Raw genomic sequence first — 24,096 nt, forward strand, 5'->3', positions numbered from 1 at the left:
ACAGGACCAGTAGTCTTAGATATTTACTCACTTGTTGAATTCTTGTCACTATCCCCTTCTCCAAAATGCCGGGGTCAGAATGTCAACAAATGAGACACTAAAAAACTTTCACCACCCATTTGTCTAAATGTGCAACCTAACATCTTTAAGTGGCAATGGATTATGGCAACTCCATCTCTTAGTGAGTGTTCAACACCCTGTTGAAGATCAGCAAGGGAATGTGTGCTATTAGAAATGAGGCCTCGGTCTGTCTCCCTCTGCCTTCTCTAGAAATATTCTTTCAGACCTCCAGGCTGTCAGCACATAAAGGTACAGAAGGTGTGAAGACACAGACACTGGATAACGTTCACTAATGACTTCCCATGTGCTAACAGCGCCCCTTAAAATTGCCCTTTATTGACATAACCTTTATTCCTGGTATGAAGGCCTCCTCGTGACCAGGACTTGCTTTCATCTTCCCTCTCTACCTCTTTCTCTTACTCTTGCTTCCTCCTCGAAATTTCTCCCTTTCATATTCTTAATGTCTACTCTTTCTTAGAAGTGCTCCCTCCATTTTGACATTTGTTTCACAAGCTTCTAGCCCAATATCCATAAAATGTTTTGCTTCCTGAAATCCTCAAAACCTGCTGCTCTTCCCTCTGCTCTGGCACTACTGTTAGAGCATATATTACAGTGGTGAATTGCTTATACTTACTTATAATGAAGATTTTTTTCATTTTTTAAAAAGTTTATTTATTTTGAGAGCGAGAGAGCTTGCACACATGTGGGAGGGGCAGAGAAAGGGGGAGAGAGAGAATCCAAGCAGGCTCCGCACTGTCTGTGCAGAATCCAAGGCGGGGCTTGAACACACGAACCACAAGGTCATTACCTGAGCTGAAACCAATAGTCAGATACTTAATGGATTGAGCCACCCAGGCACCCCAGAATATATTTTAATAAGAGAAGGAAGACAATCTTCAACAACTGAATAATGTCAAATATTGACATTTTGAAATGTCAATTTGTATATATACTCATTATCACTGTGAATGTCCTTGTTCTCCTGAAGTTTATATTCTAGTAGTTGGAAAACATAGTCTCAGAGTCCAGTCTTACAGAAAAGGTGTCCCTGAGTTCAAAATCTCATTTGGATAAAGTATCTTCTACTTTTTGTTTTGATAGATTAGAGTCATGTCTGGAGAGGCTCTATGTCACTGGAGGTATCTCCTTTGATCTCTTAGAGAAGAACTTGATAATATTACTAGCTTTTGTAATCTTCTGACTATGAAAACTGGGGTGGAATATTTATCTCATACTCAATGCAAATCATAGAATGCACCAAATGCAATAAGGGACAAACAATTTCTTTCTTGTGTTTCAAAAAATATGATAGCTCATAGATATCAAGATCTTTATATTTCATACATGTGAAAGATATCCATCTTAAAGAAAGAAAGAAAAGAAAGGTTTGGATAAAGTGTGTGATCTCATTGCTGATCCTAAGTTGTGTGTGATCAGGACAAGTGACCAAGCATATTTCTGAGCAAACAGTGGACAGAGAATATGTCTCCTTCATTTGTGACACAGGGTTATGATGACCAACAATGAACAAGTACATGAAAGCACTTTGAAATCTTTATATTATAGAGCATATACAGTGTGAGGTATTATGACTGCTATATACATTATAATTGAAAAACCGTTCTTGTATGCTTCAAGTCAACCAGAAATACAAATTCAACTTCGCACAAAAGTATGCAGGGGCAAATGAATAGGGTTCAACTAGGCATCATCAGTTTTCTTCAGTAAGGAGCAGGATAGGGATAGCGACAAGCTTTGGTTATATACTCCCCCTAATGTTGTTGGAGAATGTTGTGCTAGAATAGAAGATATGGAACCACCGTGCTCTCTGCGTATTGGATTCTACTCTTCCACTCTTATTCAACAACATTATGTGCATCATAAATTTTCTAAAGACAATACCGATTAGGGTTTATTTTGGTTAGGAAACAAACACAATTTTTTCTTCTTACTGTTACAAATGTGGTGGCCTACATTCCTTCACTGAATAATTAAAATTTAAAATTAATGTTGTATCACCACTTCACACCCATTAGGATTGCTATTATTAAAAAAAAGAAAGAAAGAAACTGACAAGTTTTGGTGAAGATAAGATTGGAGAAACTGAAAACTTAGTGCACTGATACTGGGATGTCAAATGGTGTAGCTGCTATGGAAAAGAGTGTGGTGGTTTCTCAAAAAATTAAAAATAGAATTACTATGTTATCCAGCAATTTCATTTCCAGTCATAGGCCCAAAAGAATAGAAAGCAAAGGCTCAAACAGATATTTGTACATGCTTGCTCAAAACAGCATTGTTCACAATAGCCAAAAAGTAGAAGCAACCCAAGTAAGTGTTCATTGATGGATGAATGGATAAACAACCTGTAGTGTATACATCCAATGGAATACTATTCAACCTTAAAAAGGAAACAACTTCTGACACATGCTAAAATATAGATGAATCCTGAAGACATGGAATAAGACAGTCACAGAAGGACAAATACTGTATGGTTCTACTCATATGGGGTATCTAGAATAGTCAAATTCATAAGAGACAAAGTGGAATGGGGGTTGCCTGTGGCTGAGAGGAGGGGTAAATGGGGGAGTCATTGTTTAACGTACACAGAGTTTTGCTTTGCAAGATGAAAATTTTCTGGAGCTGGCTGGTGTGATGGTTGCACAACAGTGTGAATGCACTTACTGCCACTGAAGTATACACTTAAAAATGGCTAAAGTAGGGGCGCCTGGGTGGCTCGGTTGGTTAAGTGTCCGACTTTGGCTCAGGTCATGATCTCATGGTTCATGAGTTTAAGCCCTGCATGGAGCTCTCCGCTCCCAGCACAGAGCCCGCTTCAGATCCTCTGTGTCCTTCTCTCTCTGCCCCTCTGCTGCTCATGATCTCTCTCTCAAAAATAAGCACTTTTTAAAAAAGTGGCTTAAGTAGTAAATTTTGTGCTATGTATATTTTATAACAATTAAAAAAATTAATGTTGCATCAACTCAAGGGATTCTAACATAAAGAATGAATTGTGATATGAGTCAAGGTTATGGACAATATTCATCTTATTAATTTGGTATTAAGGAAGAGAGAATGCTAATAGAGACAGGATGATAATCTTTTGAAATCATACAATGGGTAAAGCTAAAAATTATAGTTTTGATATATCTTAAAGAATCTCACGGATTGAGGCCAGGACCTGGATTTTTTTATGCATTATTAGATAAAAAGAACAATCTGTATAAATAATCTTTGTTCTATTTCCATGACTCTAATGTGTATGGATCAGATCATTTATCTGGAGAGAAGGAGATATGTTATGGTCATTTCCTGCCTTATTTACTGTACTATACCATACTCTCACAAATATATTATATGTTGGATAATCCCAAGATAGGTGAAATGAGCATGTCCCAGATGAGATGGTCCATAGCATGTACTCATGCTAGCCTATATGCAGAACTTCTTCAGCTGAAGGTTGACTTTTAGAGATGGAAATTTCTAAAGTTTGATGGGATCCTCATTCACTCAGACATTACGATTAAAAGCCACAAGTCTCCATGTGAACAGTGGTTCCCCCTTAGTCACTGAAATGGGATCTGAATCTTTGTCCCTAGACCCTTATTTGCATCAACTAATTGATAAAGTAGGATCTTAGCTCTGAGTCTGAAGACAAGAATAAGGACTGGGGAAGAAATAAGTGGATTGGATTTCAGTACGATGTGCAAAAGTAACAGACACTCTCCCTACCATCTCCCTTCACTCCTTCTTATCCCATTTGCCTTAAGTTATTGAAAATAATAACGAAAAGATATTCAGGGGGGGCTGGGTGGTTCAGTCAATTAAGCATCCAACATTTGATTTTGGCTCAGGTCAGAATCTCATAGTTTGTGAGATTGAGCCCCGCCTTGGGTTCCACACTTACAGCTCGGAGCCTGCTTGGGATTCTCTCTCTCCCTGTCTCTCTGCCCCTCTCCCATTCTCTCTCTCTCTCTCTCTCTCTCTCTCAAAATAAATAAATAAACAAACTTTAAAAAAGATGTTAAGAGATTTCACAAAGGGAGAGAAATTATTACCTGAACTGGACAAATAGATTTCCTTCATCATACAGATTCTCCAGCCTTTTTTGGAAGTGGTGTATTCTCAAATGAAGCCACATCTACTGGCAAGCCAGGAAAGGGATTGTGAATAAATGTGACTGCCAGAAAGTGAGGAATTTTTTGTAGTTTTGTGAACAGTGTTGCTGCCTAAGCTAAAGCAAAGGTGTGGGAATCTACAAAAATACTATTGGACACTTGAAAAGTACCTCGGGGAGCTTGCCATCCTGAATATTTCAGTATTTATCCTGAGATGTCTCTATCAGAATCTACACCTTTATGTTTTCGTTGAGTATTTTGTTGTGTGGAAAGAACAGAATGGGTGAAATATCTACAAATATAGCACTGGAAAGTTTAATTTCACAATTTCTTGAGGAGCTTTAGGTTCTTTTTCTTTCAAATTACATCACAGAGAAAAGTAATTCCCAACCCAGAAACCCCACATAACCATACCAGAGACACTTCACTAGGTCAATGCACTTTATTATTTCTACTGAGCTAGAGATGTACATGAAGACAACATAGGAGCACACTCCAGATAACCATTTCCTGTCCCTCTTGGAACCAGCCACCCTTTCCCTTCAGGCATTCACCCTCCAAACACACCCAAAATGTGGTAAATGACGTGACCTGTTTGAAGCCACATCCCAGAGCACCGTCTGTGAACTTAGCCCACATTGTTTGCATGGTGTCAGGAGAAGAAGGGAAGAAGGTGGATGATTAAAATTGATAGGATCAACGTTACCGTTCTCAATTTTGAACTGTAAGGATCCATATGGCGAGCGATGTGTCCTACTCTTGGCGTCTTAGAGACTACTCTTTTAGAAGGGTCACTGGAAGTAACCGTGGAGGACATGTTTCTCCTTGATAGTATCATTTATCTCCATAATATCATTTATGTAAGCAGGGATAACTTCTTGAATATCATTTTGCCATCGACAAGTCATAAGGACCTGTCCCTGCCTGTAAGAAGATTCATAGACACAGTCTGTCATTACCACTCCTTCGATTAAATTACAGTACACTCCTCTTATTGATTGCCTGCTCCTGTGACATCTCTTCACCCCATTCTTACAAGACACAAACAGGTTGTTACAGATGTCTTGCAGTTCCTCAAATGATATCTGGAGGAAGAAATGTTCTTTTACACAACGGAATCTGTTGTGGACATTTTTCATCTTTATTTCATCGGTGCAGTAGTTGGAATCAGTTAAGGGTCTTCCCGGATCAATAATGGTGCGCCTTTTGAAAACATCCTTAGGGGTTGGTAGGGTAGGTCCTGTGCTGCGCATTTCCTCCAAATAATCTTCAAATTGCTCTATCTCTTCCGCTGACAACGGAACATATTTGTGCAAGATTTTCAACTGCAGTGGCTGCGGTAGCAGGAGCAGCAGGAGCAGCAGAGTGAGGGGCTGCAGGGTGATCAGAGTCCACATGCTTTCCAGGGGGGACTAGGAGAGATAAGGGGATGTGAGCCATTTCCATACTGTGCCCGCTTCTATTCCTGTGCTGGGCAACATTCCTTTCTGCCACTTACCGCCGTTCTGAGCTCGAAGACTTTGGGCAGTACTCAAATTGATAATTCAGAATATATTTAACCATTTCTGAAGTATGGACTAAAAAGTAACCTTCCTAGGCCTGTACTCAGTCGGGAAGACTGTCGATATGAGAGGAAAAGGTGAAGGAAGGAGGGAGAGAAAAGGAGAGAGAGCAGTGAGCAAACAAGGAAGGATGAGGAAGAGAGAAAAGGAGAGATGGAGGGCAGGAGGGAAGGAGAGAGGAGGTCAAGACAGCAGTGGGGAGAGGGGAGAGAGAGAAAGAGAGACAGACAGATAGACAGACAGGCAGAGAAGAGGCTCCCACCATCCGGAACAAATGCATCTGTTCTCTTCTTAGGAGTTGTGAACTCACACCGTAGAGAGCTGTAAGTGATCCTCCCTCCCCTCCGCCCGCTGCTATGAGGAAAATTCTTCATCTTATGACTTCTCCTCTTGCTCATCTCAGACCATAGACGCCCTGGGAGAAGGGATCAAGCAAGGTACATGGGGTCAGATGAACACCATCTGCTTTGCTTTGTGAGTATGCTTTCAGCACGACCTCCTTGCCTGGAGCTGCTCGGTCCATTTTGTAGCCTCCTCTGCCTGCTGTTACCACTCAGAATGGCTCTGCCACCAAGGGGCATCACTTACCTTGTGGGGGTGTTTTTTTATCCTATTTTTTTCTTCTCTTAGGTAGACTTCATGGTTTCTGCTGTGATCAGGTTTTGCATCCCTAAACTCTCTCCACCCTGTGAGCCTGTCTGCAGAGTTACGGTGACCTCATCAGTACCTCTCCTTACCTCATCAGTAAGGAGATATTTCAGTCCTTACTTTCCTCACTGTCAGTGCATCTGTCTGTCTATTCACCCCACAGCAGGCTGCACCAAAATCCCCCAGTACTTTATTTATTTATTTATTTATTTATTTATTTATTTATTTATTTTAAGTTTATTTATTTTTGAGAGAGAGAGTGTGAGCAGGGGAGGGGCAGAGAGAAAGGGAGAGTGAGAGAATCCCAAGCAGGCCCCTCACTGCCAGTGCAGAGCCTGATGCAGGGCTCGAAGTCACAAACCCTGAGATCAAGACCGGAGCTGGGAGCTGAGGACCGGAGCTGAGATCAAGACTTGGATGCTTAACCAACTGAGGCATCCAGGCACCCCAATACCCCCCAGTACTTTAAATACACATGAGCAAGTGTCTCTGCAACACAAATGTGTAAAACTGAGATGACTTACATTATTTAAAAAATTGTCCTACCTTAAAAAGAAATGAAAATGTTTAATTTGTAACATACTAATGAAGCACATTATTACTAAGCTTTGTGGTCGTTATGTTAAATAATTATTTTAAAACTTTCCTTGCAAGAGCCTGAACAGTAGTAACATGTGTTACAGGAATTGTGCCCAACTGCTAGATACCAGGGGACATTCTACCCTTTAGTACAAAGTGTCATCTCTCACAGAGAACTCCTGGGCCTATCTATCATTTTCCATTTCTACTCCAAATCTGGCTGTTAATCAATTCTCCAAGGAGACTTCCCAGACAAAGGCAAGTGCTTTAGGTACACTGGAGAACAGGCTTCCAGGCCTACCTGTGCCTGGAGTCTCTTGACCTTGTTCAGTCCTTGTGGTGTCTATGTTTCAGAGAATGGATGCCTCAGGGCTGGGCTGCAGAGATCCTGATATTGGGGGAATTGGCCTCCCCTTAGAGCACAGGAGCTTGGAGTAGAAAGGGAGAAAAACAACTGTGAGCAGCTGAAATAAATACATAAGTAACATGTATAAATAATATTTATTTGTACATAAATAAATATACATACAAATAATAAATAATAATGGCTAACACAACAAGCAATGATGTACAAAGCACTATCTATACATTACCATCTTCATCATCCAAACAGCCTTATGATAGACATGTTGTTTTTTAGTATTGTTTTTGTCTTCATTGTAATCAGCATCTCTTTGTGAAAGGAGGTTGCTTAAAATCTTACGTTGGGCCTGGCAAAACCCTGGTTCATGCTCAGGTCACAAGTCTGTCTGACATCTACAATTCGGTTCTTCACTGCTATTCTGTGGCCCTTATCAGTCTAGTTTCCCTTCCTGAGGCTAACCTGTGCTTCCTTCTCTAGGCTGTCTTTGTAACTCTGTCAGAAGAAACTAACAGAAACACAGAGATCACAAAAGTGGCAAGAACCAGGGGCGCCTGAGTGGCTCCGTCAGTTGAGCGTCTGACTCTTGTTCTCAGGTCTTCATCTCAGGGTCGTGAGTTCAAGCCCCACATTGTGCTCTGTGATGGGTGTGGAGCCTACTAAAAAAAAAAATAAGTGGGGAGGACTAGAATTGTGTTTGAGCCACTGGAGTGCTGTAAGAAATTGGCCCACGTGCTGGCCCACGTGCCATGAAGCCTAGCTGAGCTGCTGCAGGAGAGTTTCCTGGGTTTTCTTACTCCACTGTGGCCTTGGCATAAGAGAAGTCTTCCCTTAAGGCAACCTGAGTGATTCTCCAATACTCATAACCCAGAGACTCTGAGCTACGTGGAGATGGAAACAGGTTGGATCTAACCTTTGTATATGTGAGTAGAAAAAGTCAGAGAATGGAGGAGTTAGAGACAGGCAGATGTTGGGGTGCCTGAGTGGCTCAGTTGGTTAAGCATCTTACTTCAGCTCATGATCAGGTCATGATCTCAAGGTTTGTGAGTTCAAACCCATTATCTGGCTCTTTGCTGTCAGTGCAGAGCCTGCTTCAGATCCTCTGTCTCTCTCTCTCTGCCCCTCCTACTTGCTCTCTCTCTCAAAAATAAATAAACATTTTTTTTAAAAAGGCAGATGTGGGGGGCACATATGAGAAAGTAGAGAGAACAGGAGGATTGAAGGCAGGAGAGCAGAGAATGGGACTGGAAAGAAAAACTGGCCTGCAGTGGTGACGTGAGACTGGGCAGTCTTGGTGTGGCCATAAGCACGAACCCTTCCTCCCATCCCTGCTTCTACACTCTTATCAGACTCCCCTGGGGAGTCTCTTCAGGAGAGTGAGACCATTGTGAAAATCCAGGGAGCTTAGCACACATTCCCATAAATGAGAACCTGGAGTGTCTGCGGCATCTTGGGCTGCAGAAAACGGAACAACAGGTTCATGGAGAGCAGAGTTCAGGCTCCTGCTGAGGACATGCCTCAGGGCCTGCCCAGGATACCTCCTTGACTTTTGTATCCTAAACTTCTTAATTTTTTTATTTATGAATTCAGATTGTAGTTTCATACTTGTCAAAATCCTTTCTGACCCCAAAGTATATGCATTTTTGCTTCTATTCTATTGTATTACTTTTATGGATTTTTGAAAAATGTTAAGTCTTTTACCCATCTGGAATTTATTTTGAAGTATAGTGAGAGGTGGGTTTTGTTTTCACATGATTTTTCCATAATCCCAGTACCAATGATTTGGGGTCCCTCATCACTAATTTAAAAGTTAGCTTATATATTAAACAATTCTGTTTCTGAACTATCTGTTGTGTTTTGATGATGGTTTTATCTATTCACTTGCCAGTGATATGCTTTGACTTATTCTAATAAGTCAACATTTCAATAAAATATTTCAATATCTAATAAAGCAACTCACATTCATTCTTCTACCTGTTCAAAAGTTAGTACTGAGACAGAACAGAAAGTAGATTAGTGGTTGCTTGGGGCACAGGGTAGGAATGGGAATTTGCAGTAAATGGGCAAGACAGATAGACAGACAGAGACAGAAACAGAGAACAGAGAACAGACGGATTGAAACATGCTCATGCAATGCTTCTTAAGTTTTTGCCTGGCAACCTCACACAGCAGAACCACCTGGACGCCCTGTGGATTGCAGATTCCCTGGGTTTTGCTCAAACCTCATTAATCAGAACCTCTGTGAATGGGCCCATATATTTGCACTATAAACAAGTTCACAAGGTGAGTCTTAGCCCACTAAGGTTTGAGAAGCACTGCCTTTGTATACATAAAAATGTAATTTATGACATAGAAAACATCCCAAAATAGTGGGGAAGTTTTAGGCCTTTTCAGTAAATGTTTTTGGAAAAAAATTGAGATGAATTGCTTTCACTGTTTGGCTATAGTGAATAATGCTTCTTTGAACATGGGTGTGCACATATCTGATTGAGTCCCACTTTTCCTCTCCGCTTTTAAACGTGCTTGGGAGGGTTAGGGTAACTTATAGGTGTATAGGCAGGGAAGGGCCTGAGAGAGGTTGTCTATCCCGGGCCTTTTCTATTATGCAGGTCTTGAGTCCCTGGTCACAATTTAAAAAAATAAAATAAAAGAGTAAGATGGGTCAAAGTCTCCCCAGGGAGACAAATACATATTTCAGAGAGATTATTAGGTTGTATTTTAAAAGTAAATCATTTTTAAAATGCAAGACTTTTAACAGATCTTACAATAAGGCATCAAAGGATTATGATTGTGTAATAGTTATATAGCTTCAATCACAAAAGGAAAAATTAAAATTGTATCTTACAAATTGGTAACAGTTACAATACCTCATAAACTCAATGCTGGCGAGTGAGATAAGGTGGGCAATCACTCATTTGTGATCACAGTGAAAAAGTTGGCAAATATAATAAAAAGCTTTGAAAAGCTGATAATATCCCCCCACTTGTAATAGCTAAGATTCTAAGCAGCAATAGTTTATATAGAAATATGGACAGTAAGCTTTACTTAATAAAGACAAAAATTTGAAAACATAAATATCCAAAAATTTGAGGAAAGGTTAAATTGAGTCTGATATGTTCATAAATATGGTAAAAACAATAATAACCACTGTAGTAAAAGCTAATATTTGAGATAGCATTCTGTAGTCAGAGAATTATATATTATAGAATAGATTGTTTTCCAGAATTTACAAATAAATTAACCAATGAAAATTTAAAAATATGAAATATATTTAATATTATAGTAGTAGGATTATCTGGTCACAAGTGATAGAAGTACCAAACAAATTAACTTAAACACAAGAGGAACTATATTGACTCACAGAAAACAAGTCCAAGAGGCACAGCAGGATGAAGAAATTAAATCTTTCACTGCACTCTTATTTTCTCTCTCTTCCACCACTGTTTTCTATGCTAACTTCATTCTCATGCAGGGTCTCTCAATGTAATGGCAGAGAAAATCATTGTTACCTTTATAGCCTATATTTAAGGTCACAGTAGGAAGTGTCATCCTCTCCCACTTTCATCCAATATAGAAAATAACTTTACCGATTGGCCTTGTTTCTGTCACATGCGTAAATCCAGGATTGTGAGGTCTTCTGATTGGTCAACCTGTAACACATGTCCTCCTCGGGGAAGTAAAGGCAAAACCACACCATTAAAATTCCAGCAGAATTCCAGTTGCTGACCGAAGGAAGGGTTGTTACCTACAAAACAAGAAAGGGATGGAGACCAGTGGCAAATGTCCATAACAAATGGCTGGGGGAAAAATAAAACATTGAACTATATCTACAACATGATCCCAATTAATGGAAATACAGATTATGTGGTGGGGGCGGAGGAACCAAAACAAAACCTCAATAACCTGTTATTTCTGAATGGTTGATTTCTTATTGTTGTCTTTAAAGCTATCTATTTTTCAAATTTAAAATAAGTTAGTTCTAAGAAATGTCACTTACGGGGGCGCCTGGGTGGCGCAGTCGGTTAAGCGTCCGACTTCAGCCAGGTCACGATCTCGCGGTCTGTGAGTTCGAGCCCCGCGTCAGGCTCTGGGCTGATGGCTCAGAGCCTGGAGCCTGTTTCCGATTCTGTGTCTCCCTCTCTCTCTGCCCCTCCCCCGTTCATGCTCTGTCTCTCTCTGTCCCAAAAATAAATAAAAAATGTTGAAAAAAAAAAATTAAAAAAAAAAAAAAAAAAGAAATGTCACTTACGAAATGGATTTTTAAGATCTGGTTTTGGACGTGTTCTTAAATATGAAGTGCCAATTTCTCAGACTGCCACATTTGATATCAGTTAACTTCCACTTTTGCTCAGTAGCAGGAAGAGTCAGTTCCTTAGTTTGAGTGGTTAAGCAAAGATAAAAACTCAGTCTTTAGAGTTAGACTTACCTTTATGAGTAAATCCCAGAATATCTCTTCATTGAATTCCATAAGAAAAATCTAGGTTTTAGCTAACCTCAAATTTAGACTCTGTTTAAACATTTTGAGGCAATATTTATGCTTCTGACCTTTACACCCCTAGCCAAACTGAGAATGGTGTCAGGTTGAGAAAATCTAGAGAAAAATGTGATTTTTGTAGGTCCTAAGAGGATCAGTGACTTCCCTGAAATGCACATCTTTTGTTCAAGACATTTACTAGGGCCCAGGCCCTAGTAAAGACCTGAATATTTGAGCTCACAGAGACAGAATACAGAAAGGAACTGACTCTTCCTGATGCAAAAGTGGAAGTTAACTGATATCAAATGCGGCAGTTTGAGATACTGGCACTTCATATTTAAGAACATGTGTCCAAAACCAGATCTTAATAGACGTACGCAAAATAAGAGTTACTCAATAATTGAAAATCAATCTTCAGAGCACAAATATAGAGTAATTTTGACATCTTATATTGCAAAAATGGAGTCAAGCCAGCTCCGGGATGACAAAAATCTCTTTGTATTTGTTTGCAGTTTCCTGCAAGTTTATATTTATGCATGCCTTAATTACCTTTTTTATTGTATGATTCTATATAAAAAAAATTTTTTTTGAGGTTTGTTACATTGTTATCTGCTATTTTTTTTTCTGTAATGTCAGTGTGAGTTTAGCAGGTACAGACTAAGATATCGCCACTGATATGGCTTGATCTCATAATTTGGTCCTTCTCAGTGATCAGAAATAACAGGAAAATAGAAGCATAGAATATATTAGGATAGAATATTTCATAGATTTTTCCAGGGAAAAGGAAAATAAAGCCCAGTGAGACAGTGGGTTCTATATCAAGAAAAAATAGGGGAACCTGTCTGGCTCAGTCAGTGGAGCATGTGACTCTTGACCTTGGGGTTATGGGTTTGAGCCCTGCATTGGGTGTAGAGATTATAAGAAAGAAAGAAAGAAAGAAAGAAAGAAAGAAAGAAAGAAAGAAAGAAAGAAAGAAAGAAAGAAAGAAAGAAAGAAAGAAAAAATAACAGATTTCAGTGTTCACACCCACCCACCCATACGCACACAAACACATTCCTCCATGTATGATGGACTAGAGGTCAAAGTAATATTTTTAAAACAACATTAAGGATATTATAATGATACAAGTATATATAGTAGAATATTTTTCACAATTTTGGAGCTAGTGAAGGATGTCTTTCTTAAACCAAACAAGAGCACAGCCACAAAGAAAATTATTGAATTATTGAAAAGCTTGATTACACATGCATAGACTGAATTACATACCTGTATACATGAGTACAAAGAAAATCTGACCCCAAAACAAATAACATGACAATGATCTCTAATAGCAGAAGACACCAAAAAAATAAACTTCAAAAACCAGCAACAGCTTGGGAAAAAAAAATGCTTTGGGGGTGCCTGGGTGGGTCTGGTTAAGTGTCCAACTTCAGCTCAGGTCATGATCTCACAGTTGGTTACTGGGTTCCAGCCCCACGTTGGGCTCTGTGCTGACAGCTCAGAGCCTGGAGCCTGCTTCAGATTCTGTCTCTCCATCTCTTTGCTCATCCCCTGCTAGTGCTCTGTCTCTCTCTCTGCCTCTCAAAAATAGATAAAAAATGTTCAAAAAATTTTTTAAGTGCTTTGAAAATGTGATCAGTGTGAAAGTGCTTCTCAAACTCAGGTGTAAGAAAAGTATGAATTTCTTTTCTCAATCCATTGTATCTGCACCAAAACCCTAGCTCTTAAGGGTGGCAGCACAATTTACCTCTGTTACAATTTTAGGTGTCTTCTGCCTTTCTTACATAGTTAGGAAAATCAAAGTATCTGCATTTGCCCTAGTAAAACAGAAAGTTACAGTTTTGTACATGAGTGTTGATCATCATAGTTTCATAGTTTCTCTTTCTGTTATCATCATAGTTTCTCTTTCTGTTATCAATTGTCTTAATATGGAACATAGGGTTGTTTTTTCCTCCCCTTTTAAACAACTAACATTTTTGAAACTTAACACAAAAGCCATTGACATCCCTTTGAGCTACCAAAGAATTTGGTAAAGAATTTCTTGTGCTGTAAAGAATTTCTCTCTTTCCCAATATTCTACAGCAGTAAAAGCAAAATGCTCATCTATGCCTTCACAAAGTATTCTTATTTCCTATGAGATCTTCATCAAACTCCTATATTTCTTAGCTTTTGCATCATTAACTCATTATGAGTGCAACTCTGCCATGATAGATTTACCTTCTCACTAGAAAAGCAAGGAGAGGTGGTTTATCTCCAAAAATTTTAAGGAGCCTGTTTAGACAAAAACACTTTAAACTTTTTTTTTTTTTTAAGATTTTATTTTCAAGCAATCTCCACACCCAACGTGGGGCCCAAACCTACAAACCTGAGATTAAGAGTTGCAGGATCTACCGACTGAGCCAGCCAGGCTCCCCTAGACTTGGTTTTATTTATTTATTTTAATTTTAATTTTAATTTTTTTTAATGTTTATTTATTTTTGATAGAGACAGAGCACAAGTGTTGGAGGGGGCAGAGAGAGATGGAAATGGAAACCGAAGCAGGCTCCAGGCTCTGAGCTGTCAGCACAGAGCCCAACGCAGGACTAGAACTCACCAGCCGTGAGATCATGACCTGAGCCGAAGTCAGATGGTTAACTGACTGAGCGACCCAGGCACCCCTAATTTTTGTGGTTTTTTTTAACATACAGGTTTTTAAATTTTTTTTTAATTTATTAACTTAGAGAGACAGAGAGAGTGAGAGGGAGAGGAGCAGAGAGAGAAGGAAAGACAGAATCCCAAACCAACTCCACGCTGTCAGCACAGAGTCCAACATGGGGCTTGAACTCGTGAACCATGAGATCATGACCTGAGCTAAAACCAAGAATCAGACACTTAACTGACTGAGCCACCCAGACACCCCCAGATTTGGTTTTAAAATGAAAGCATACATAAGGATGAATATAATCTTCTAGTCAAGATGGAGTAACACGGACCTGATTTACCCTCCCACCTGAAACAATTTTTAAAACTGATAAAATGCTGGAAAAATTAGTTTCAAGACACTAACATGAGACAACCAAACACACTGATCTTTGAGATACAGGAAACTAACAAGGTGAGTCCTACAACTTGCCTGGCTTACTGCCTGGAGAGAGATTTCAGGCACAAGTGAAGGATTGGCAAACAGGAAGAGCCTGAAAACTACAGGAGATGAGGAGGAGGAATTGAGGAAACAAGGAGGCCAAGAAACTTGAGTCCACAGGACACAGTACTAGAAAGGAGAGCACTGCCTTGAACAGAAACGTGGAGATCTGCACAGGGTTTCTCTCAAGTATGCAGCAGAGTACTGTTTATCATGAGTGTGGGAGAAAACCACCTGAGGCTGGGGAAAGAATTATCTAAAAGGATCAGAGAAGATAGTGCCTAACCCCACTAACCAGGCTGGAAAAAGTCAAGATGCATGGGATATTAGGTAGAGTACTCAGGAAGGTCTTGCCTCAGTAATGGGCAATAATTAGCCTTAAGCTGCAACTGCTCTGCACCTGCCTAACAAATCAAAAGGATCGAGTGGTTACGAATAGCTTATGTGCATCCTAGAAAATAGTTCAAGAAAATTTATAGGAATGCAAAATTATCCTTACCTGGTAAACCAACAAGGTAAAATTCACAACATCTGGCATCCAATCAAAAATAACTAAGCCTGGGGGCACCTGGGTGACTCAGTCGGTTAGGCGTCCGACTCCTGGTTTCCGCTCAGGTCATGATCTCACAGTTCATGGGATTGAGCCCTGAGTCAGGCTCCATGCTGATGGAATAGAGCCTGCTTGGGATTCTCTCTCCCTCTCTCTCTCTCTGCCCCTTCCCCACTCACACACACTATCTCTCAAAATAAATAAATAAAAACTTTTAGAAAATTACTAAAAAAGGAAGCAGATAAACAAAAACCATACTGAGGAGAATAATCATTCAATTGCATTTGGCCATAAGAAGGCATAGAATAAAGACATTAAAACTGTTATTATAAGGGCGGCTGGGTGGCTCAGTTAGTTAAGCATCTGAGTCTTGATTTCGGCTCAGGTCATGACCTGATGGTTCACAGGTTTGAGCCCCTGTGTTGGGCTCTGTGCTGACAGCTCAGAGCCTGGAGTCTGCTTTGGATTCTGTGTCTCCCACTCTTTTTGCCCCTCCCCTCCTCATGCTCTGTCTCTCAAAAAATAAATAAACATTAAAAAATTTTTTTTAATTATTATTATAACTGGATTTCTTATGTGCAAAAAATTAAGTAGATTCATAGACAATAGAAAAAAACAAATCAAACTTTGAAACTTTTAAAGATAAAAACTAAAATGTGTGAGATGAAAAGTACACTGGATGAGATTAATGGCAGATTAGATATTGCAGAACAAAGATTAGTGAATCTGAAGGTTATAGAAATGATCCAAATGAAACATCAAACAAGAAAACAAAGAGTGAAAAGTGCATCAGCAAGCTGTAGAATGAATTCAAGTGACTTCAGATGGGTAATTAGAGTCTTTGAAAAGGAGAAGCAGGGGGATAGAAAAAAAAATTAGAAGCAGTAATAGCCAAACACTTTCAAAAGTTGATGGAAAGTATAAATTCACAAATCAAAAAAAGCTCAATGAACTCCAAGCACAAAACATGAAGAAAACTATACCAAGGCACATCATAACCAAACTGGGAAGAAAACAACCCTGACCTAGTCATGAAAAGAAAACCTTAGAAGCAGCCTCAGAAAAATGGCATGCTAGGATTGGAGAAGCAAAGAGAGGGGTGATGTTAGATTTCTTTTCTGAAATAATGTAAGTAAGAAGAGAGCAGGAAAATATTAAAGTACTCAAAGTAAGAAAGTTGTCAAGGTAGAAATTCTATACCTGGTAAAAATATCTTTAAAAAACGAAGGCAAAATAAAAGCATTCTTAGATTGCAGAGCTTACAAAAAGTCATCACCAGCAAACAGGGAAGGTAAACTGGCAAAGAGAAAATTATACCAATTGGAAATGTGAATCTCCACAAAGGAATGAAGAACATTGTAAATGGTAATTAATTAAATGGGCAAATACATATGATTTTTTTGTTATTATTTTTTAATATTTATTTATTTTTGAATGAAGAACATTATAAATGGTATTTAATTAAATGGGAAAATACATATGATTTTTTTGTTATTATTTTTTAATGTTTATTTATTTTTGAGAGAGAGAGAGAAAGTGTGAGTGGGGGGAAGAGCAGAGAGAGAAGGAGACACAGAATTCGAAAGCAGGCTCCAGGCTCTGAGCTGTTAGCACAGAGCCCGACGTGGGGTTTGAACTCACGAACTATGAGGTCATGACCTGAGCCTAAGTCAGACGCTCAACCGACTAAGCCACCCAGGTGCCCTGCTTTTTTTTTTTAATTTAAATTTATTTAAAATAAAACAGACTAACCAAAACTAGTAGCAATGTATAATGGGATTTATACCGTATTCCAAAGTAAAATGCATGAAAATAGCATAGAATCTGAGAGGAATCCAAGTATACTAGCATAAGGTTTTTATACTAAGTGAAGTAGTACAGTATCAGTTGAAAGTAAGCTATAATTTATAGATATATACTGTATATCCTAATGCAACCACTGAATTAAAACAAAGCTGTAGTTAAAAAGTCAACAAAGGAGATAAAAGTGGAATAAAAAAAATTCATAAATCAAGTGAAGGCCCCAAAATCAGAAAAAGGGAGGAAAAAATGGAAGGGACAAATAGAACAAATAGCAGGAGTTAGACTCCAACTAACTGTATCAATAATCTCATTAAATGTAAATGGTCTTAGCATACCAATTAAAAGCTAATGATAGACTGGGATTTTAAAAAACAAAACAAGATTCAGTATATACTGCCTACAAGAAATACACTTTATATGAAGACACATAAAGAAGGTAACAATAAAGGATGTAGAAACATATACCATGCTAGTGTTCATCAAAAGAAAGCTGGAGTGCTATAGTAATATCAGATAAAGCAGATTTCAAAACAAAGAATATTACCAAAGCTAATGAGGGTCATTTCCAAATATGAGGTTCGATTAATCAACAGGACGTAACAATCCTAAATTTTTATGCCCCTAAAAATTGGGCTTCAAATTACAAGATGCAAATACAGAAAGAACTATAAGGAGAAGTGAAATCCATATATTACAGTTTGAGCTTCCATATCCATTTCTCAATAGCTGATAGGTCAAGTAGGCAGGAAATCAGCAAGAATATTGAGGACTTGAACCAAATTAACAACAAATTTATCCCCAGTTACATTTATAGAACATTCCATACAACAAAAGCAAATACATATTTTTTCAAGCTCCTGCAGAACACTTACCAGGATACACCAAATTTTCTGCCGTGAAACAAGTCTTAATAACCTCAAAAGGATCCAAGTTAAACAAAATATATTCTCTGACATTGGAATGAAATTATAAATGAGTAAGAGAAAGACCTCTCAAAAATCTCAAAATATATAGAAACTAAACAAACCAATTCTAAATAATCCATGGGACAAACATAAAATCAAAATGGAAATTAGAAAATATTTTGATCTGACTGCTGTTGAAAAGAATCACATAGCATAGCAAAATTTGTGGGATGCTGTTAAAGCAGTATTGAAGAGAAAACTGATAAACATTACACATCCATACTAGATGCAATGCATATATATATGCATTATAATATATATGAATGCACATATATGCATTATAATATATATATGAATGCACATATATATCCATTATAATATATATGAATGCACATATATGTGTATTATAATATATATGCATTGTAATATATATGAATCCATATATATATGCATTGTATACAAATGCACACATATATGCATTATAATATATATACAACTGTACATATATATGCATTATAATATATATATGAATGCATATGTATTTGCATCATACACACACACACACACACACACACACACACATATATAAAAAGGACTTGTATCCAGAATATGCAACAATGAAAATGCAAATAATCCAATAAAAAAATAGGAAAATGTTTTAACAGGCACTTCAGAAAAGAAGATATATGGATGGCAAACAAATAAGCACATGAAAAAGTTGTTCAATATCCTTAGTGTTCAAGGAAATGCTACTTAAAACCACAATGAGATACCACCAGACACCTACTAGAATGGTTACAATGAAAATGACTGACTTTACCAAGTGTCAGTAAGAATGTCGGTGAACTGGATTTCTCCTAATAGTGCTGGTGACAATATAAAATGATACAAACAAATTTGGAAACAGCTCAGTAGGTTTTTAGAAAGGTAAATACACATCCACCGTTTGACCCAGCCATTCCCCTAGTAGGTTTTACTCCAGAGAAAAAGAAACGTATGGTCACACAAAGACTTTTACATGAACGTTCACAGCAGCTTTATTTGCAATCACCAAAAACTAGAACCAACTCAAATTTCTACCATTAGGTAAATGGATAAATGAATTGTAGTGTATCCATTTAATGAAATGCCACCCAGCAAGAAAAAGGAATGAGCTATTGATACACACAACAGCATAGATGAATCTCAAAATAATTAAATTGAGTTAAAGAAGCCAAACAAAAGATAGTACATAGTGTATGATTCCATTTCTATAAAACTCTAGAAAATGGAAATTAATCTGTAGTGAAAAGAAAGCAGATCAGTGGTTGCTTGGGGATTGGGGGTAGGGAAGGTGAGAAGAAGGAATAACTAAAGGGCATGAAATTTGGTAAATGTTGGATATGATTTAATGGGCATAGACATATGTCAAAACTTACGAAATTAGACAATTCAAATAAATATGTGCAGTTTATCATATGTCAATTACATCTCAATAAAACTGTGTTAAAAAGTTAAAATGTGGGGCACCTGGGTGGCCCAGTCGGTTAAGCATCCGACTTTGGCCGTGTCATGATCTCCCGGTTTGTGGGTTTGGCCCTGCGGTGGGCTCTGTGCTAACAGCTCAGAGCCTGGAGCCTGCTTCAGATTCTGTGTCTCCCTGTCTCTCTGCCCCTCCCCTTCTCACGCTCTCTCTCTCTCTCTCTCTCAAAAATAAAATAAACATTAAAAAATTAAAAAAAACAAAAAGTTAAAATGTGAAGGAATATAACAAGCCTTAGTGGCGATTGGCTTACACTTGCCACACCCTTAGAATTCCGTCGCCAGGGAGAAAAAAAACAAAGTCTTGGGCAGAGGCTGCGGTGTTGGAACAAGGATCACCGCATGAAGATGAGAACTATAGTCTGAGGAATCTGGGGACTGATGAAAGAAAAAGATACAACCACAGTGTGGCAGTAGCACACAAGCTTTATGTGGGTGCCGCTGGGCAAGTGGATGTGTGGGTGAGGTCCCACTCAGCAGGAGACCACCCAGAGACCACCATCATCATGTGGTGGTGGTGAGGCACCATCCTTAAGGCCAGGGCGGGGAGATGGGGTGGGGGTGGGGGACCAAGAAAACTCCCAGGGGAGAGGGAATTAAGAGGGGGGCTTATGTGTCTAAAAGATGGCGCTCAGCAGAATGAAGGGGAGTCTTTGAGTCAGAGAGCTCCAAAGGGCAGCAGCAGCTTGTGGGTTGTTGTTGTTGTTGCTGCTGTTGTTTTATAGCTAGAGGGCTTATTTTACCCTGTGGCTTGCAGATGTTGGGTGTAGTTTTATGGGTATGCAAAGCATACATGCTCTAAAAGGCAAAAAATATGCTTACCAAGGTGACATTTAAGACAACCAGATGGGTAAAAATTTGAATTTGACCCTGGTGACCTTTTAAGCCTATGAATCCCACTTGCTATAAAGAAGTAAACATAGGGCCTATATACAGTGACTATGTTTGGTTCATTTATATAATAAGAATCCTCCTGAGAGTGCACAAGAAAAAAAAAATCCACACGCCACCTCTGAACTTAGAATCCAGCCAACTCACATCTCCTCATTTGGGGGCTGTATGAATACTGGGTCACTACTTTCTTCTAGTTGCAGGAAATACACCATCCCCAAAGATAATTCTCCTTTCTATCCACTTTCAAGGAAATGTACTCTCTTCTTTCACTCTTGGCCATACTTTCTTCAGGGGCCCTAACACTCAAATTAATCTCTGGGAGACTAGCACACTCTTCATTACTATTCACTGCTGTTACCCGGCCTGAAATACAAAAGATGTTAATAACCCACGAGGTTTATTTACAAAAACTTGCCTTTTTTGGTAATGGAAAAGAGAAAAGTGATTATATTGGTTTTGTCTCATAGAGAAGGACCAAAAAAAAAAAAAAGTAAACAAATAAGTGTCTTAATAAATTATCCTGCCATGTCTGTAATATATAAAGAAAATTACTTCCTATTTGTTTAAAAGAAAAAAAGCAGCCACCCAACAGAAAATAAGTAGAGTGTTTGTAAATGGCCAGATGTCATCTGAAAAGAATCCCAACTTGAGTAGACATGAACAGATTTATATTTTTAGCAGAAAATTGTGTTTGCACACTAGAGAACGGCTAGGCAGGCACAAGGGGGTGCCAGAAGCAATCAGATAGGCAATTATTGGGAATATCTTAAACAAAAACTGGGCAGAACAGGGGCGCCTGCGTGGCTCAGTCGGTTAAGCACCCAACTCTCGATATTGGCTCAGGTCATGATCTCATAGTCGTGAGATCAAGCCCTGTTGTCAGCACAGAGCCTGCTTGGGATTCTCTCTCTCCCTCTCTCTCTACCCCTCCTCTGCATGCACACATGCTCTCTCTCTCAAAATAAGTAAAGAAAATCTAAAAAATATTGGGAAGAACAAAATGGAGGTAAATGATAGATTTAAGTTATTTAGGACATAAAAATCACAGGACTTGCTGTTAGGATGGAAGGAGATCAGGAAAATGTGTCAACAATAAATTCCTTGGGTTTTTCCTTAGCAGTTTTATTGAAGTATAGTTCACATAACATAAAAGTCACTCCTTTAAAATGCACGATTCTGTGATTTTTAGTAAACTTAGAGGTGTGCCATTGTCTCATAATCCACTTTCAGGACATTCCCATCACCCTCAAAAGATCCCTCGTGTGCACCTCCATCACTCCCCATTCTCCCGCCAGTCCTAGACAACTATTCATCTATTTTGTGTCTTTACTTGTGATGGTTTGGCTTCATGATTTTTTTGACTTTGTGATGATGTGAAAGCAATACATATTCAGTAGAAACTACTTTGAATTTTGAATTTGGACCTTTTCCTGGGCTGCCTAGCGATATGCGATACACTCTTGTGATGCTAGGCATTCTGTACCCACCCAAGCATTCTGTTTTCACTTTCAGTACTCAATAAATTCATGAGATATTTCACTATTCAATAAATTTCATGAGATATTCAACATTTTCTTATAAAATAGGCTTTGTGTTAGATGACTTTCCCAACTGCAAGCTCATGTAAGTGCTCTGCAATTGTCCTGCTTCAGTCAAATTGCCTTCGTCTGATGTAGTCAAATCTCTGCAGGCTCCTCTTACAGGGGCACTTATAACTGTACTCAGGAGCAACCCAGATAATCCACATCTCAAGATCCTTAACTTAATCACATCTGCAAAGTCTCTTTTGCTATATAAAGTAACACTCACCAGTTCTAGGGATTAGGACCTGGACATCTTTGGGAACCATTATTCAGCAACCACAATCTTGTAGGTAAAAAACATATAAATTATTTATTCTAATACTCCTCTGTCTATAACAATCTTTCCACCTACTTGTACTTATGTGTTACTTCCCATTCCTAGTACCTTTTTCTTCCTCCTATTCAAATGTTAGCTATTTGAATGGATCATCCATCAAGTTCAAAATTTTAGTTCTTTTACAGGTCCCTGCACTAATCACCCTAGACAAAAGAGATAGGTCTCCCTCTTAAGATATTATTCTACTGTCCTGTATTCAATACCTTGTGCAGTAAGGGTACATTTATTTATGCTTTTTCCCCCACAACAGCTGGTATGGACAGCCTTACATATGGAAATTTCTCAACTGCTTGCCTATAAATATCTTCTCATTAACTGCTCTAATTACTCTGCCCCCGTAATGGACCACGTCACTGTAATCTCATTACATTTCTCTCACCTAGGTCCAAATGCCTATTCAACCAGTCTGGGCCTACATAGACATGCCTTTCAACTTTTATAGCTTATGGACAGGTGACTGCCTGACATGAGAAATAAAACTACAAAAAAAAATTATGGACAGATTTTTGAAGTGTGATAAAAACAAATTTACATCAATATAATTTGCCACACACTGAGCGATGTTCACAACCATGACCATATTGTCTGGCAGTTAGGCACAAAAATATGTAGTTTATTAAAATGATTACAATGAGTTTTATAAATATAGCTGAGAAATTCCAGTGTTTTCTAAAGGAAGACAAAGGGGAATTTAGTAGACTGGGAGGTTGCTAGAAGACTAGCTGAGGCACCCACTAAAAAGGCTCAATGTGTACCCAGGGTGGGTTCATCAATTCACACTGTTCTTGTCCTTTTCCACCTGGGCAACTCAGAGCCATGTGCTCCATGAGCCCCAGATTCACAGGAGCTGGAACCATGACACATTGAATAGTGGTCTAAGTCTTATGGGTGACTTGATTCCAGAACCCTTGTCACTCTACACCTGACAGGTGAGTATGAATGCAGGACACACAGAGAACACATAAAGTCAAGTGGGGCAAAGCCTAAAAGGAAACTAGAAAGCAAGAGGCCACGACAAGGTGCGAAAAGGAGATGTGTGTTGCAGGTACAGTCTGGGCAAGAGAAGAGAATACGGATGTAGGATGAGGAAGGGATGGTTGGGGGGGTGGGGTGAGTGTCAGAAGGGGAAAAGTAAAGGTAGGTCACTCTTTGTGTGGGCATCTCCCAAGAGAACAGCCTCCCAACCTTGCTCTCATGCTCCTACCCCTGCTGATTCCTCCTCTGACAGGCCCTGCTTCCTGAGGCCATGAGAGCTCTCAGAAGGCGTGCTTAATGGGATGGGGTCTGAAAGCTCAGCCCATGTTCCTGGAAAGAACATGGAGTTCTCAGGACAGCCTGAGCTGGGGAGAGCAAGGAAAGTGAACCAAGCAGCATAGCCTGGAGCTTTCATGCCTGGGGCTCTGCCCTGTTCTTTGACCATCTGTAGGACAAGCCCCAGGGCCCACTCAGGCACCTGGGGAGATCCCCAACTCAAAGTCCTAAGGGCCAGAATTAACTGAGTTGAGTCTCTTACCTAAAGGATGTATAAGAGGAAAGAGGATTGTCATCAGTGAACTAAAGAAACCAAATGTGCAGAGAGTCTG

General features: G+C 39.0%; 1 protein-coding gene across 19 annotated transcripts in view; it reads right to left on the bottom strand.

Annotated features, from left to right (window-relative positions):
- The window catches only part of RNASE9 (ribonuclease A family member 9 (inactive)), a 194,018-nt gene that overhangs the window by 65,968 nt on the left and 103,954 nt on the right, over positions 1–24,096 (bottom strand). For 6 of the 19 annotated variants that reach the window (XM_042989318.1, XM_042989325.1, XM_042989323.1 and 3 more), the window contains 4 exons: positions 22,403–22,459; positions 10,913–11,070; positions 7,266–7,392; positions 4,603–5,587 (listed from right to left, as the gene is read on the bottom strand). In XM_042989318.1, coding sequence (XP_042845252.1) covers positions 4,967–5,572 — 606 coding nt within the window. In that variant the 5' untranslated portion in view covers positions 5,573–5,587; positions 7,266–7,392; positions 10,913–11,070; positions 22,403–22,459 and the 3' untranslated portion in view covers positions 4,603–4,966. Of the gene's footprint in view, positions 1–4,602; positions 5,588–6,047; positions 6,153–6,325; positions 6,410–7,265; positions 7,393–10,686; positions 10,801–10,912; positions 11,071–22,402; positions 22,460–24,096 lie in introns of those variants that run through there. The other 13 variants (XM_042989319.1, XM_042989327.1, XM_042989328.1 and 10 more) reach the window with 8 other exon arrangements.

This window comes from Panthera tigris, chromosome B3 (genome assembly GCF_018350195.1).
Source record: "Panthera tigris isolate Pti1 chromosome B3, P.tigris_Pti1_mat1.1, whole genome shotgun sequence".
Classification (NCBI taxonomy): Eukaryota; Metazoa; Chordata; class Mammalia; order Carnivora; family Felidae; genus Panthera; species Panthera tigris.